Source organism: Lissotriton vulgaris, assembly GCF_964263255.1.
Source record: "Lissotriton vulgaris chromosome 5 unlocalized genomic scaffold, aLisVul1.2 SUPER_5_unloc_1, whole genome shotgun sequence".
NCBI classification, from domain to species: domain Eukaryota; kingdom Metazoa; phylum Chordata; class Amphibia; order Caudata; family Salamandridae; genus Lissotriton; species Lissotriton vulgaris.
Window position 1 is genome coordinate 1,161 of NW_028240613.1, and position 14,834 is coordinate 15,994.

The following is a 14,834-nucleotide window of genomic DNA, read 5'->3' on the forward strand; positions in this document are numbered from 1 at the left end:
AATACCACATAGTGCTACTGATTAAAGAATATTTAGTTGTCTCTCCAACTCCTAACACAAAGGCGGCTTGGCGTTGTATCCCCAGCACTTTCTCCAGCAGGAAGCGGTCTGCAGTAGGCTTGACTAGTGCGAGGTTGCTTGTGTAAACCGCTTGCTGTCCATAGTTGTTCATGCACGGACTAAAGTCCGCCGGTGCCCTGGTGAAGCCAAGGCCTTAATGCTCTGCTTTCTTGCACAGACCTCAGCACCCCGAGCCCGTGCCTGGACTCCGAGTGTGCGTTTGGAGCCACATGTGTGGTGAAGAACCAACAGGCGGTGTGCGAGTGCCAGCAGGTCTGCCAGAGTATCTTCGACCCCATCTGCGGCAGCGACAACCGCACCTACGGCAACGCCTGCGAGCTGGAATCCATGGCCTGCATCCTCAAGAAGGAGATCAAGGTCAAGCATAAGGGGGCTTGCGGTAAGACCACTGTTTTGATACCTTATGGAAATGAAAGATCATTGGCGGAGCCAACTGGAGCGAACTGGAGCTAAGTAGGCGGAGTCCAAGCAGCCAATCAAAGGCTTTTTCCATTTAAATGCTGCAAAGGGCTCCACCTACACCGAGTGAGACCAAATGCAGGAATCGTCTCAGGAGGGAGAGTGCAATGGGTGCATTCTTTCCTCTCACTGGACTGGCATTTCATTGATTACAGCCAGCAAGAACACACACTCCTTTAGCCAATCATTTTGACTTTGGTATGTTGAATTTTTTTTATTAAGCATCAGCAGGGTTCCGCACAGCAAGTACCACACAGGTGGCAGTAGTGCAAGATTACATCGCACTGAGAAGATGCACATAGAAAGCAAACTCCCAGTACGTTCACAAAATAGGTAGAACATGGGCAGCAGGTGTGCAAAATCCATTTACCATTTCTCTCTCACATAAGCATGTGCATACACACATGCACAAGCAGGACTGTACAGCAGGGATGCCAGTAGTAAAAGCTTTCTTGCCTGAGACCAGACACACTTGTCAGACACTAACCTAGTGTGTAAAAAGCCTTTTTAATGAAAACCGGTCACAGCGCCTAGAAAACATCAACTGGCATATTGAATTACAAGCTATCAAAACCCCTGCCTCACTAATACAGTTGGAACCACCTATACCCCCTACTTTGCAACCTCCATTTCCCAATATCTTAAAAACTGTCAAAGCACCATATAATTCACCTTTTGCCTCCACCTATCTTAGCTCTTTCATGTGCAGCCATCCAAATACTTCGCTAGCCTCACATCCCCCTTGGCCTCCTCCACCCATGTAACCTGTTGGCTCCCGAACACCACCCTCCCGACAGGCCGAGAAGGATGGGGAGGGTGGTTGGGGGGCGACAGAGGAGCTCATTGCCCCCAGTCCGTCATTTACAGAACATGCACTGGCAGCAGTAACGCCCGATTTAGTGAAACAGAATAGAGGCTGCAGAGAAGCAGAAATGCAGGCATCTCTTTCACAAATAAGAGGCTCAGCCGACCGCATCAACGGAAGCCCAGAGAGGGCAGCACAGGCTTGTGCAGGTCTCTCTCTCTCTCTCTCTCTCTCACACACTCACACTCACACACACACTTTCTCACTCTTACACACACTCTCTCTCTCTCTCACACACACACGCACTCTCTCTCTCTCTCTCACACACACACTCTCACTCTCTCACACACACTCTCACTCTCTCTCTCTCTCTCTCTCTCTCTCTCACACACACTCTCACACACACTCTCACTCTCTCTCTCCAGAATGCTCCCTGTAGCTTGATCAGTGGGTCACCAAATCAGATCAGATCTCGCCTATTCCAAGACTCTTGGTCTGGTTGCCTCATCCGCAGCTCGGTAGTCTTCAAAGCCATGATCATTGTTCATGGAGCAGTTTACTAGGGCCCTCCAGACTTTGACTCGAAGTTTACCTTGTATCAGTTTACCTCTCATGTCTCCTCACCCAGCTTCCTTCCTCCTGACAATCCTTAAATTGAATAGATAAATAAAATAAAAAATAAAAATCCAGGATTTGTAAAGTGCATCAAATCACCTTTGATGGTCTCAGGGCGCTGAATTGTAGTCACAGGGAGAGGAAGTGATTTGCCCAGAATCACAGGATGTTGACGCCAAGACTCGAACCCGGTTCCCACGGGCTCTGGCGTCAATAGCTCAGGCCGTTATGCCACATCCCCTCATAGATCATTCTCTGTCCCTGCAGCTGAAGTGCAGATTCTTTCCTTCGAATGTTCGCGCTCCGTCCTCCCTGCTGAAAATCTTCCTCTTCAATATGTAACATTGCAGCTCTCAGTGTAACTCAGTCTTTATCATTCTAGCACCAAGAAGCTCTTCTTCGAGCAGCACACTCTACAAATAACAACATAAAGCATAAGAATAATACCATATAACACAAGAATACAAGCCCAGCAGACGGGAATCCAGTATAGTACTTACTGCTGCAATCTAAGCATCACATTCTTGCAGCAGAGTCTGTGCCCACTTCCCTCACACAGAACACACGCAGTACCACCCGCTGCGCCCCTATCTACCCTTGCATGCTCAAAACAAATGCAGCACAATCGGCAGCAGTGAAAGCCCACATAACATGCATCAGATCGGCAGCCTCGGGTACAGTGCAGCTGCAGTGCAAGCTTCCCTCTCACACAAAGAAGACACAGAGTAGAACTGCCCCTTCCGCTTCACGCTCGACACAGGTGCTGCATGGGCAGGAACAGCTAAAACTTCCATCACACGCAGATTAGTTTAGTTTCAGCAGCAGCAACTGTAAACCGTAGCACAGGCTTGGCAGGCTCAGCACAGTCAACAGCAGTGCAGGATTTCCTCACAAAGCTGGCACAGAGCAGGCACACTCCATTCAAGCCTTCCTCGCACTCCGAGTGTAAGCTTGGCATGGTGCTGCTATTATTGGAATCCGCCCTTTAAATGGGAACAGAGATGTCCTGGTACTCACTCTCCAGAGTAGCTGTTTGCTCCTGAAATGTGCTGCAACTCCCCCATGAAATGCATTGTATCAGTGCTTAGAAGTGCAGGCACTGTTCGTTTCATATTAAAGAAGTGCCAATACTCCGTACCAGAAAGTACTTGCCCATTCAGTGCACCGGTTGGAATGATGTACTTGTTCTGTTTTCCCTAGCTTCTCAGCCGCTTTGTAAAAGTCATTAAATGTTCTTGCGTTTTGAAGGTGGTTCCTCTTTCAAATCTTAATTGAGGAGTTCTTGTTTTAGACACATTTTTTGTTTGTTTGTACTGTATGTCCTTGGCAGGACTGCTTCCAGGGGATGGCAAACGTGTCTGCGCCGGAATCTCTGCCCCTCACAAAGAAAGAGGTAGAACTCTTTTGCAGAGGGCCTCAAAATTGCAAATTAGTCTGGCATGACTGAATTTTCCCAGTCTTTTTGGAGGCATTACTTGCTAAAACACCCCTCTTTTTTGATCTGTAAATACTGTATGCCAACATGCTCGCCATCCAATAGAAGCTGTGCTGTCCTCAGTGAATGCATTTTGTAGAACAAGGCCAACTGACGTAAGAAAAAGTCTAAAATGAGTAAGGACCATAACAATGATATTACACCAGTGTTCACTGTGGTGCCATACCATGCAATGGCAGCCCTTTTTTTTTTAGCAGAATAGGAACTGAGCCGTGTTACCACTTCCATGACTGGGAAGTTTTGAAGTGCCAATTCAGATTGGGGCACATAGCGATGCTCCAGTAGACCAAAATGTAAAGGTGAAACTCAAACCACAAATGTGTGCTTAATGCTTTCAGTAGAGGAGGTTGGATGGCTAATCTTGTTCCTTTGATGTCTTGTGTGTTGGGATGATGGAAGTAGAATAGGTGTGTCCAATGTAGGGCCAGATCCTGGCCATATTTTGAGGATATTCACATAAGGTAACTGGACACACAATTATTCAAATTGGAATGCATTTACATTGTAGTTATCCTGAGAATCTGGCATGAATCCAAGCCTTTTGGACCTATGCTGGACTCTTCTAAAGTTGAAGCTTCTTTTGCCCTGCCTCTCATACTACTCCCTGTTTCTCAGTAATGCCTCCATGGCTCCATACCAAATACACTGTCTGTCTCCAGCAGTAGCACCTGCTTCCTCATGTCTCGCAGTCAGTCAATATCAGAACCTTTTATTTGGTGATGCGTTTGAGGGTCTTGGAAATGATGATCTCTTGTCGTAACATGTCTATACAGTAGTCTCTTTGTTGAAGTGTATTGAGAACATAGTCGGGATTCGTGGGATTGGATGGTTTTACCGGACTTAGGTTGAGCAAGTTACATATATTGAAAAGCACTGAAAATTCCAGGGGGGTACTTGGATTGCGTTCAAAAAGTGCTGATCTTAGGATGATTGGGTCATGGATTTTGGTGGCAATGCGCAATGATTTTTGTTCCATTTGTTCAAAAGGTGAGTAGGACTATTTGAAGCCTGGGGAGCTTCGGGTCGCGGTCTTCCCTTTATATGCTTGAAGAAAATGCATTAAACAGTCAAAACCTTACTCTAGCTTCCAAAATGAGTGTGATCGTTACTGTAGATTTGGATAGTCGATTGCAAAACAGTGACCCCAGCCATCAAAGTCTGGCCATATTTCAGATATGAGCGCTGTCCTACACTGCTGGGTCATGTTTCATACCGTGATCTCACTTGAGGACCTCTGGACAAGCTGGAGATGAATAGCAAAGACATGGCTGAGGTTTGAAGAGCTATCCAAGAAATGGTGCTCTCCCTTCAGCTCACACAATCTCGCGAAGGGAAATTTCGAAACAGTACAGATACCCGCTGTAGGTCTCAGGATAAAGTCTGCAGCTATTGGTGCCAGCAGTGTCGCCTCTCTTGTTTCTTTATTTCTTTTTTCACCATAAAGTTCCCTTCCACATTTGCCACCCTGTGGTTGGTCTCTGAATTCCACAGATCACAGGGGTGCCAATACTTCGTCACTTCCAGGAGAGCCGTAGCCGGCTGTTGCTTGTTTGAGTTCCCAGTGTGGCCCTACCCTCTTTGTCCTCAAGGGGAATGTAGGTCTGTCTGGGTGGTGGCAGTCTAACATCCGTTCTGGAGTGTAACGTATTTATGGACCATGAGTTGATCATGCAGCCTCTCCATAATAGGATGTCTGTACCTCAGAGTGTTAGGTCGCTGTAATTCTGGAATGTGATGCCCACTCGTGGGATGTTTGCCTGTAGTTAATGTTGCTCTCCGTTGAGGGGTAAGTTTGGTGTACATGACACTATCCACAAGAAGCTGCTGACATTTCCCATGCTCTTACACAGTTATTTTCCTCCATCTGGGAGCAGGCTGCAGTCGACAAACCTTCTAGCAATCCTGCTCCTTCTAAGTGTGCCCAGGAAGAAGTCTCCAAGACACATCTTCCATCGTGGGCAGCGTCTTTTCAACCCCACACAATGTTTCCATTTGCACTGGGCATATGGGACTGTACCAGCATCATTGGAATCAACCCTGTGGGCACTCCTGTGCCTGAATCTGGGTAATGTCCGCTGTTCTTGCAACTGAGATCGGAAGTTCTCTCTTGAACTTCTCCTACCTGCATGAAGTTTCTGCTGTCTCTGGAGCACCCCCAGCCAAAGGAACACCGACTTCCATCCCAGGACAAGCCTGAAAACCTTAAGATATGGTGGTCTTCTGATCTACCAAACTGGTCCAGAATCGTCCAGCAAAACCTTCTACAAGTGAGATGAGGGGCCAGAGAGGTTTGCTAACATTGCAGGCCCAGGCTGTCTGCTTCAACAAACATTTGCGTCCACCCACTGGCAGAGAAGGATTGAGTGTCTGGGTTCTGCATCTTTGTTCCATAAAGTATGCATCTCTGGACCCATGTATGCAGCCTCAGAAACCAACTGGGAACCATTAGTCCTCACAAAATCCTAGCAGCAAACACCCAAAAGGTGATATGAGATGATTTTTTTCTTGTTGCCCCTGATCATGAAATGTCAGGAGCCATAGGCACCCTATGTCCATAGAAAAGGTCCAATGTGACTGGCCTTGTTTTCTAATCAAGTGCCTCCTGACTGCAAGATAACAAGAGCATTTGCACTTCAGGGACACTATAAAAACTTGCATGCAAGAAATTGTTAGTGTCAATAAAAACGTATTTCTTCAAGTTTGATCATGTCCCCAACCCATAGATTGTGGCGCCAATTAAACCATCGACTTTGAAAGACTGACTTGCATCATCCATCTTCGTCGAGGTCTCAAGAAAGGGGATGTTTTCATCATCACAATTACAACAAACTTTAGAATTAGAACCAAGGAAGCAGTCCATGGTACTGAAATCGCTCTGTGCCAAAATTGGTTAAATAAATTCCCCTGGAACATGCAATCGAGCGTTTTACAAAGGAATTGGAGAAAAATACTAAGGTGTACGAACTAGACACTTTATAGGATTTCTCTTGGATAAGATCTACCACGCTGTGTGAAACATAGTCCCTGTTTTCCAGATTATTTTGCCCTATGGCTTTTGAAAAGTTTATTTGAGACACGTTATTTCCTTTGTGGTGCTTCGTTTTCATAGTTTTCTTCGCTTTATTTTGTATGAAATCTGTATTAGGTTTCAAAACATCTCTGACTTGGTATTGATCTTTATTGATTGTGACACCCCTGAGTATCCTTCACAGCAAAGCGGATGTGCTAGTCCGTGTTTGCTTGGCAACATCTACCAGGAGTGAGTCAAGAAAACTACGTAAACCACTAGGGGTTCCTTCTTTCGAAAAAGCCCTACAGCTGGGCACTCGTACAACAATGCGGATTGCTTTAAAATGGCCGCCTCCGTGCTTTCTTTGTTATCTTTGTGTAGTGTGAGTACACTGGATGCCTAAATTTCTGTGTGCCTCGCAGTAGCCTCCAATGGGATGAGGTGTTTGCTAAAGGGATGGATGCCACGAAGGTGACTGATTGGCCAAGGTCCAGTCAGACGCTAATGAGACCCCTCAGCAAGACATGGATGGCTTTATTAGGGCACTGCGGGTGCTCTAGGGCTTCGGTGTCTCCTAGGATCATGTCAATGGAAAGAAACTACTGCTCTGGCCCTTTCTCGGGGCTCGTGGAGCGCGGGGAGGGAGTCGAATCAGGGGAAAGGCAGAGCTTTATTTCATGCTTGTCAATATTGCTGAGGTGTCCTGGGAAAAAGAAAGTGACATTCTACACAACACAATTGTATTTTATAGGCTTGATAAGTCAAGACAGCTAGTAGGAAGTAAATAGCGGGCGGCAGGGGAGAATGTCGACGGGCAACCAATAGCTTCTTGTTTCAATTCCGCCAACAGCAAATTAGATCTTCGTTTGTTAAAGGGATAGCTGTAAGGATACCTGAAAAATATTTTTAAATTCTCAAACTTATGATCCTAAGTATATTTCTTCTTATTGGAAGAAAATAATTCCACATCCTTCTGATATTGGTGAAAGTCCTCTTCAGAGATCTCTCCGCTGTGACAGTGTGTCTCAAAAGAAGATGTTCGTATAGAAATATAAATGTCTTGTTTTTGATTTCTGCTTGTTGGTGATTTAAGGCCTGCCAACCAATATAGATGGTAGAATAAATGCTGATTGCATTTAGTTTGGAGGGGAGAAGGATATTTGATAATTTACTGATACCTCAATTGCCTACTTTAAATGCTAATCTCTCTATTGTGGAGGCAGAAGTTACAAGGAATTTGTTTTACGATTCAGCAAGAAACTATATTCACTTTACAGTTCGCTTGAGGACAACATTTTAATGCATTTCAGTCTGTCCAAAGAGGCAGCTTAGCCTGATTTACAAGACAATGCCTTCCTGCATCGCACTATAGACCTTTCACGTGTGCACCTTCAGAGGGATGAGGCCCTTTATCACAGACTTAATAAGTTAATTCACTCTACAATAAGCCAGAAAATGCAAAAAGCCACATAGAAGGCACTGATTTGTTTTTAGAAGGTACTTTAAAAACAAGGATGGATTTACCTTCAAGGAGATTGGGATTATTTCTTACATCCCAGCAACTCCGAAAAGCTGACAGGACTAGTGCAGACTAAAACTAATTTTAACATGATTGACTGTACACTGATTCCACTGGCTCACCGGTAATGCCACCTGCCGCAATAAACGGGCCACTTTGAAAATTAGATTTTTTTTTGAGTAAGTAAGCCACGATGCTTCCTTAACAGGTGCTCATGAAACTAAAGCGCCAGTGTTGATGATTAAGTGCTGGTGCTGAGCACCGTAAACCACTGGCTCAAATTAAGCACTGCTAATCACTGATGTAATTTCACTTGAACATCAGTATACAGCAAGCTTCTTTGTGATCAGAACCAAAAAGGTCAGTACTAAACAGTTCTGGTGCGCAGGGAACAGACCATTAATTCAGAAATATTAACACTATATATATATTTTGGCCGTGAAGAAGGCCAAGTTTGGGTGAAACGTGTCGCCTCAATAAACTTTGGTTGTAAACTAAGCTGTTGGGTGCGAGGTTTCCTTGAGGCCCGAGGATCTTTGTTTATCGATTTCCGGTACCTTCACCCGCACGCTCTCACCAGCCCCGCTAGTGTGGATGAGGCCAGTGTGACTTCAGGATTCCTCTTTAGCATGCGTGTATATATATATATATATATCTCGGGCGGGCGTTCCCAATCACTATGTGGAATATATATATATATATATATATATATATATATATATGTGGTTTGGTGCATTTGTACTGTAGGACGTCAGGACTTCCCATTCATTCACCGCAGGCGCTGACGAAGGCCAATCCGGCCGAAATGCATTCGCCACTTCATTGAAATAAACGGTGTTGTCTTGCAAATCCCCTCCGTGGCTTCTGCTTCTTTCCTTGAGAGGAGGTGCTTTTTTCATCAATTTCACGCGTTTTCCAGAAGCGCGTCCAGAAGCTCACTCACCACAAGTGGCCTGGAGAATCTGGTTCTTGCCTCGGCACTTGCTTGTTTCTTCATTTTTTTTAATATCTCCAGGCTCGCCGGCAGTCCGAGCAATCTGAAGCGGCTTATTGAGACATTGCCTCGGCCAGGGCGGGATGCACTGTCCTCCTGCCCATGCGAATTTGCCACTTGGACTTTCGGTTGGTGCGGCACGGGGACTCGAGGCAGCACCATCAGTTTCTTTTGCGAGTTTCTTTACGCTCTGCATTACACCGAACCCCCGCTATTTTCTTGTATTACATCAAGAACGTCCCTCAGCCATACTCACCTAGGAGCCACTTGTGCATCCTGGGAAATGGAGTCCTTAGACTTCCTCGTACCGGCTGGAACATTACCTGAGTTAATCATCGCTGAGGGGCAGAGCTAACACTAGGCACCTATCAGAGTGCGGTTTGGTGCATTTGTACTGCAGGACGTCAGGACTTCCCATTCATTCACCGCAGGCGCTGACGAAGGCCAATCCGGCCGAAATGCATTCGCCACTTCATTGAAATAAACGGTGTTGTCTTGCAAATCCCCTCCGTGGCTTCTGCTTCTTTCCTTGAGAGGAGGTGCTTTTTTCATTCATATATATATATATATATTCAAACTGCGTTTCCACCCAGGGATCCCAGATCGCCCGGTCAAAAAACAAACAGAAGCCGCCACTCTAGTCACTCAATTCATATGAGGCAAGTTGATTTATTTACAGATCCTCTGCAGCATTATTCACAGCGCAAACCAACGCGTTTCGTTAGCTCCCCACTAACTTGATCACGGTTGTTACAAACACTGTTTGCTGAATGTATTTTAAAAAGGGAGTCCCTCCCACCTTGGTCACAAATTTTTCAAGTCTTATTTCATCAGACATGTTTAGACATGATGAAATAAGACTTGAAAAATTATCCTGCTTTCCATAAAATGTTTTTTATTCAAAAATTACATTATAATAAATTTAGGAGGAAATACCCGATTTTAAGTTAAAATTGCTAAGAGCAGGCAGAGGGTACTGGAATGTAAGACACCAAGTTGGTGTGAAATGTATTTTTGTTTATTCAAATCGATAGGACAACTACAAGTCCCAGAATGCCATTGTGAAAGTTAACAAATGGTTGATATCATGTGACCAAGGTGGGAGGGACTCCCTTTTTAAAATACATTCAGCAAACAGTGTTTGTAACAACCGTGATCAAGTTAGTGGGGAGCTAACGAAACGCGTTGGTTTGCGCTGTGAATAATGCTGCAGAGGATCTGTAAATAAATCAACTTGCCTCATATGAATTGAGTGACTGGAGTGGCGGCTTCTGTTTGTTTTTTGACCGGGCGATCTGGGATCCCTGGGGGGAAACGCAGTTTGAATATAGAGCGGTTTGGTTCAACCGCAAGAAGCCACGCACTTGCTAGCAGCGCCTAACTACGGAAGGAGAACTGAACTACCAAAGTGAAATATATATATATATATATATATATATATATATTATTCCACAAAGTGATTGGGAACGCCCGCTGCCACCAAACCAAAGGGCGCATCGACACATGAACCTCCCAGGCGCGAGACAATGAATTCACCAACACTTCCAATGTCTCAAAGAAACCAGTCGACGCTGTGTCTGTGCAGAATTACTTTAATGCCAGCTGGATAGTGCTAGACGCGTTTCGAGAGAGAGATACACAATGTTCCTAGTGCAAAAGTATTGGTCTGCTCTCTGCCATTTTACAGTTCAGAATATAACTCTTCGAGATAAGCATATACACCCCAAGCTCCATGGTGGGAAAAATGGAACAGGAATATGTTGCTTAGCTGGGGGAAGCACTGCATGCTCCCTGTGTGCCTGGAGCCATGCTGCAGCCGATGATCAAAGCGATTTTACCAACCAGCTATTCTGGCCAGGAAATTCAGGCCAGTGTTCCCGCCACCTGAAAATCTGAGTGTGAAAACACTGGCCTACCTATAATTGAGCAGAGCTGAACTCCGCATGGAAATTTGCCTCCACTCATTTCATAATGGTGGCCAAAGAAAAGCTACACTGGCTTGTTTCTGTTAAACAGCAAAATTGCAAGGAAGAAAATATTTAAAAGGTCAGGCACTTGCAGCAGTCACTCGCGATATCACATAACAATTGTGGAAATACCAAAACAAACATGGGTAGAAACTAAAGGAGAGAAGAGACCGGTCCTGGATAAGAGCCGCCAGGATTTTACATCCTATGGGAAGGCCATATTTATGTCCTGGGATGCAGAAAGTGCTGATGTGATGGTGGCGCCTGCATTCCCATTATCAGCCTGACGGGACCAAGAACATTCTAAAACACGCCCTAGGGTATATTGTTAAATTACTTGACTTCACCGGATTCCAAACTTTCTTGATCATTTTGCCGCCTCCTGTTTTTTTAAGGAGGAATGTCTGGTGTTGAACAGAGCCCACCAGCAAAGCTGTGTCCACGAGAGAATGAACGCGCTCACCTGGTTTTTGGGAATGCTTCCATTTTGTTAGCAGTCTTTCAAATATTATGGGTACAGCCCTTTACCTTAAGCACTGGATGAGGTGTACAGAGTATTCTCTCCAATTACACAAAATTACTGTAATCACTCACAATGGAACTGTCAATTTACCTCTGAGTGTTGGTAAGAAACCAAATGAACGGCTGAAATCCCTGTTCCAGCCATGCATAGCTTCAGGGGCATGTCTTCTCACTAGAAGGACAACCTTGGCCCGCGACCTTCTTTCCCCTTCACTCATACTGGAAATACTGTGCCCTTAAAAGGGATTGGTTTTTCAGATACCTGACTTTGCAGTTCGCCAGGGACTATGCCAGAGAAAATAATGTTCATTTTCCTGTGTCAAGGCTGTCAAAGAAATCTCAGTTGGATTGTGATTGGGCCGTCCACCCATCTCCCCTGGACTGTAAAGACGTCAACACCCTGATGACCTGTGTGCGGTTGAAGAAATCCTCCTGGTTGTGGAGCTGCAAGCTTCCTTTACCTAAAACTAAACTGGGATGCCTCAATCCTGACCCTCCAGTGCCTGCCTCCAACAAGTGCTTGATGGTGACCAGAAGCAGCAATAATGCATTGATGACATCCGCATCATCACAAGAGTGGCCTGCCAGCCTTCCTGAGACCAGTCCATACAGCTGCCAATAATCCAGCACCAACCATGCCGGAGCCACTACAAGTGTAAGTCAACATCCCCGTTTATTGACCCACACTGTAGCTTCACTCCCTTTCCCATAGCATATACTTCTGACTACTTTGGCATTAAGCCGTGGGCTTGTGACTTTTCCCACTTGTGCCGCAAAAGGACATTTGGAACGTTCTCTGTTGTTGGCCTCAACCTAGTGTGGCCGCGAGGCCCCTTTTTGTTGGCTGCCTGGTGTGTCTACATTGATTGGTCTCTGCTAAAATGCCCCAATACAATCCCTGACCAAGTAGGGGCATGAAGGACACCCAAGTGACCAGTATATCATGAGATCCAGGCCTGTAAAGGTTCCTGGTGATCATAAACCTAATTGTGAGGTGCCAGAGATACAGTAACCGCATGCGTGACAGAATATCCTGACCACAACAAGTGGATTTTGATATGCGGCCAGTTTAATTCCAGCATACAGTGACTGTTAGCCTCAGGAGGCTGCGAAACAATAAACGGCAACGAAAATGCATCTCAAAGAAATGACAAGACGCTCTCTATATTTCAGAAACATGTTTTTTTTCGAATTTCAAACACGTCAGCCTCCCTGCCTGTAATATGATTCCAATTGTAGATTTAAAAGGAAGTTTGGTTCATGCAGTGTTACATTTGCAATAACTATCTCGCACCTTGGGCTACATTCAGAGACGCCTGTCACTTCTGGGTATGGAAGAGTGAAGCGCAGAGCTTCATGGGTAATCGCGTCGAAGGCTTCGCAGACCCAGGCTCATGGTCTACGGCAGTCTCAATCGTTTAATAGTCAGACGTTATGTTGTGATACAACTAGAGTTAACTCGTTGATCTACGAACCTATGGTTTCCACCAGAGATAATTGTAATGGTTCAATTAATCTACCCGTGTAATAAAGCTATAATATTTTTTAGTGTAATACTTTTGGTTACACATTGACCATCATGGATTGTGACACACTGTGTGGTTCTGCTTTTACCCCGAAGAGGTTGATTGCTCTCCCATAGCTACTACTGGAGTGTTGACAAAATGGTGGCATCCTGTCTGGCCATCGCAGACCTGGTACCCAGAGCTCTGGCTCTGTGGGAGGCATCTGCCGTATCAGGTTTGGAGTGGCTGGGTGTTCCCCAAAATGAATAGAATCTGGAGAAAATGCATAAAATGATGCTTACCTGGCCGTTTTACCTCCTGAAACCATTTGGCTGGTTATTCGCTGCTTATCTACCATACCCAAACTCCCTTCAGTGTCTGTACTTGTCCCTCTCAACTTATCTAACATTCTGTCTTTCCCTCTACAAAGCCTCGCAGTTGTTTCTCAGGCCCGGGTCTAGAGGCGATGCCAGGGGAACCCTCTGACGACCCCCCCCCCACAAGACCCCCTCACAGTTGGAGAAGCCACCTTTTGCTATTTTCTTAATGCTTCATGTGGACCTGTAGGCCCCACTTTCTCTGCTTGATGACTTAAACTACTTAGTAATTTAAGTTGCTTAAAGAGTCTGAGTGGAATGGTATGAAGTCAGCAGGGATGGTAACTTATGGAATAGGTTTGTTGCCCATCTGCAAATGAGCCGCGGGTGGCATTCCACACTCCCACTGCTATGAAACAAAGGGGGTGCAAGCCCCCCTCATAAGGTTGCTAACAGTCAAAGACAGTGACGTGGCAGAAACAATCCGAAAAACATGTTTTTATGTTTGCCAATGCACCTAAATAAATAGGTTAATTTCTGTGAGGCTATTCCTGAATCGTGGGACTATCTTGGGCGACCAAATCCATCAAGGTCATTACAGATGTGGTTTTCAGTTGTGAACTTGTGTAATAACCTAACGCATTCTGGGTGTTGCCGTCTTGTTTTTCTTCCAGTGACCGAATTAGATGTACTACACCTGAAAGCAGTGATTCGTATGTGAAAAGTTCTGGAATGGAGACAGTACCTGGGGAGAGGTGGTCACTCTAGAACTGTGTCAAATAAAAAGTATCTGAGAACTGAAAAGAAGAAATGATCTTGCATCCTTACATTGGGTTCAACAAAGAGCATTCTATTAATTGCTCATGCTATTCATGTGTATGTAAAGTGGTATAAGTGCCTGTATAGAGCCTTTCCCACAGGTGTCTGTAACAGGCAGGACACTGTTTTGAATCCCAGCCGGAACATCTGTTTTGTCTTTCCGAGATGAGTGGTATCTTTGAGGTTTTATTCACCGCGATCCAAAACAAAATATGGTGTAGCACGTCTATATACTTGTTTCGAGGAAAAATGAAGATTTCACTGTGAGTTGACCACATAAATATGAACGCGTTAAAGGAGTACTGAACGCACAGGTTAAACTGCTTTCGAAAAACATCATAGTATCAATAAGATTTTTTATAGTATAAATAAAATCTTTGATCCGTGTTCACCAACCTTCATATATGTAGCTAAATAGGCATCATATGAGACTAACTGAAATTTGTTGAATTTTAGTCAAAGATTTCATTAGTTTAGCCCAAAAAAAAGGATTTTCAATTTGCCGTCCAATGTGTAACATATCCGCAGCTATGGTGGCACTACTGCAATGCTCGGATTCTAAATCATCTATACGTTTGTATACGTTGAGGATTAATAACTGGCATCTTATTCATTATGATTCATATTAGTGTCAAAAGTTGTGAAGTTTAGAATTTTGCATTTTTTGACCTTCTCAACTTCACAAAGTCCGAAGCTGCAAACTTGTACTAACCAAAATGAAGGTCA

General features: G+C 44.8%; 1 protein-coding gene across 1 annotated transcript in view; it reads left to right on the plus strand.

Moving 5' to 3' along the window:
• Nucleotides 1-206: 206 nt before the first annotated feature.
• AGRN (agrin) overlaps nt 207-14,834 on the plus strand; it is a gene marked incomplete at its 5' end in the record, with an annotated part of 135,854 nt that continues 121,226 nt past the window's right edge. Inside the window, one exon of the mRNA XM_086947838.1 lies at nt 207-460. Within this exon, the coding sequence (XP_086803964.1) occupies nt 207-460 (254 nt within the window). The remainder of the gene's footprint in view (nt 461-14,834) is intronic.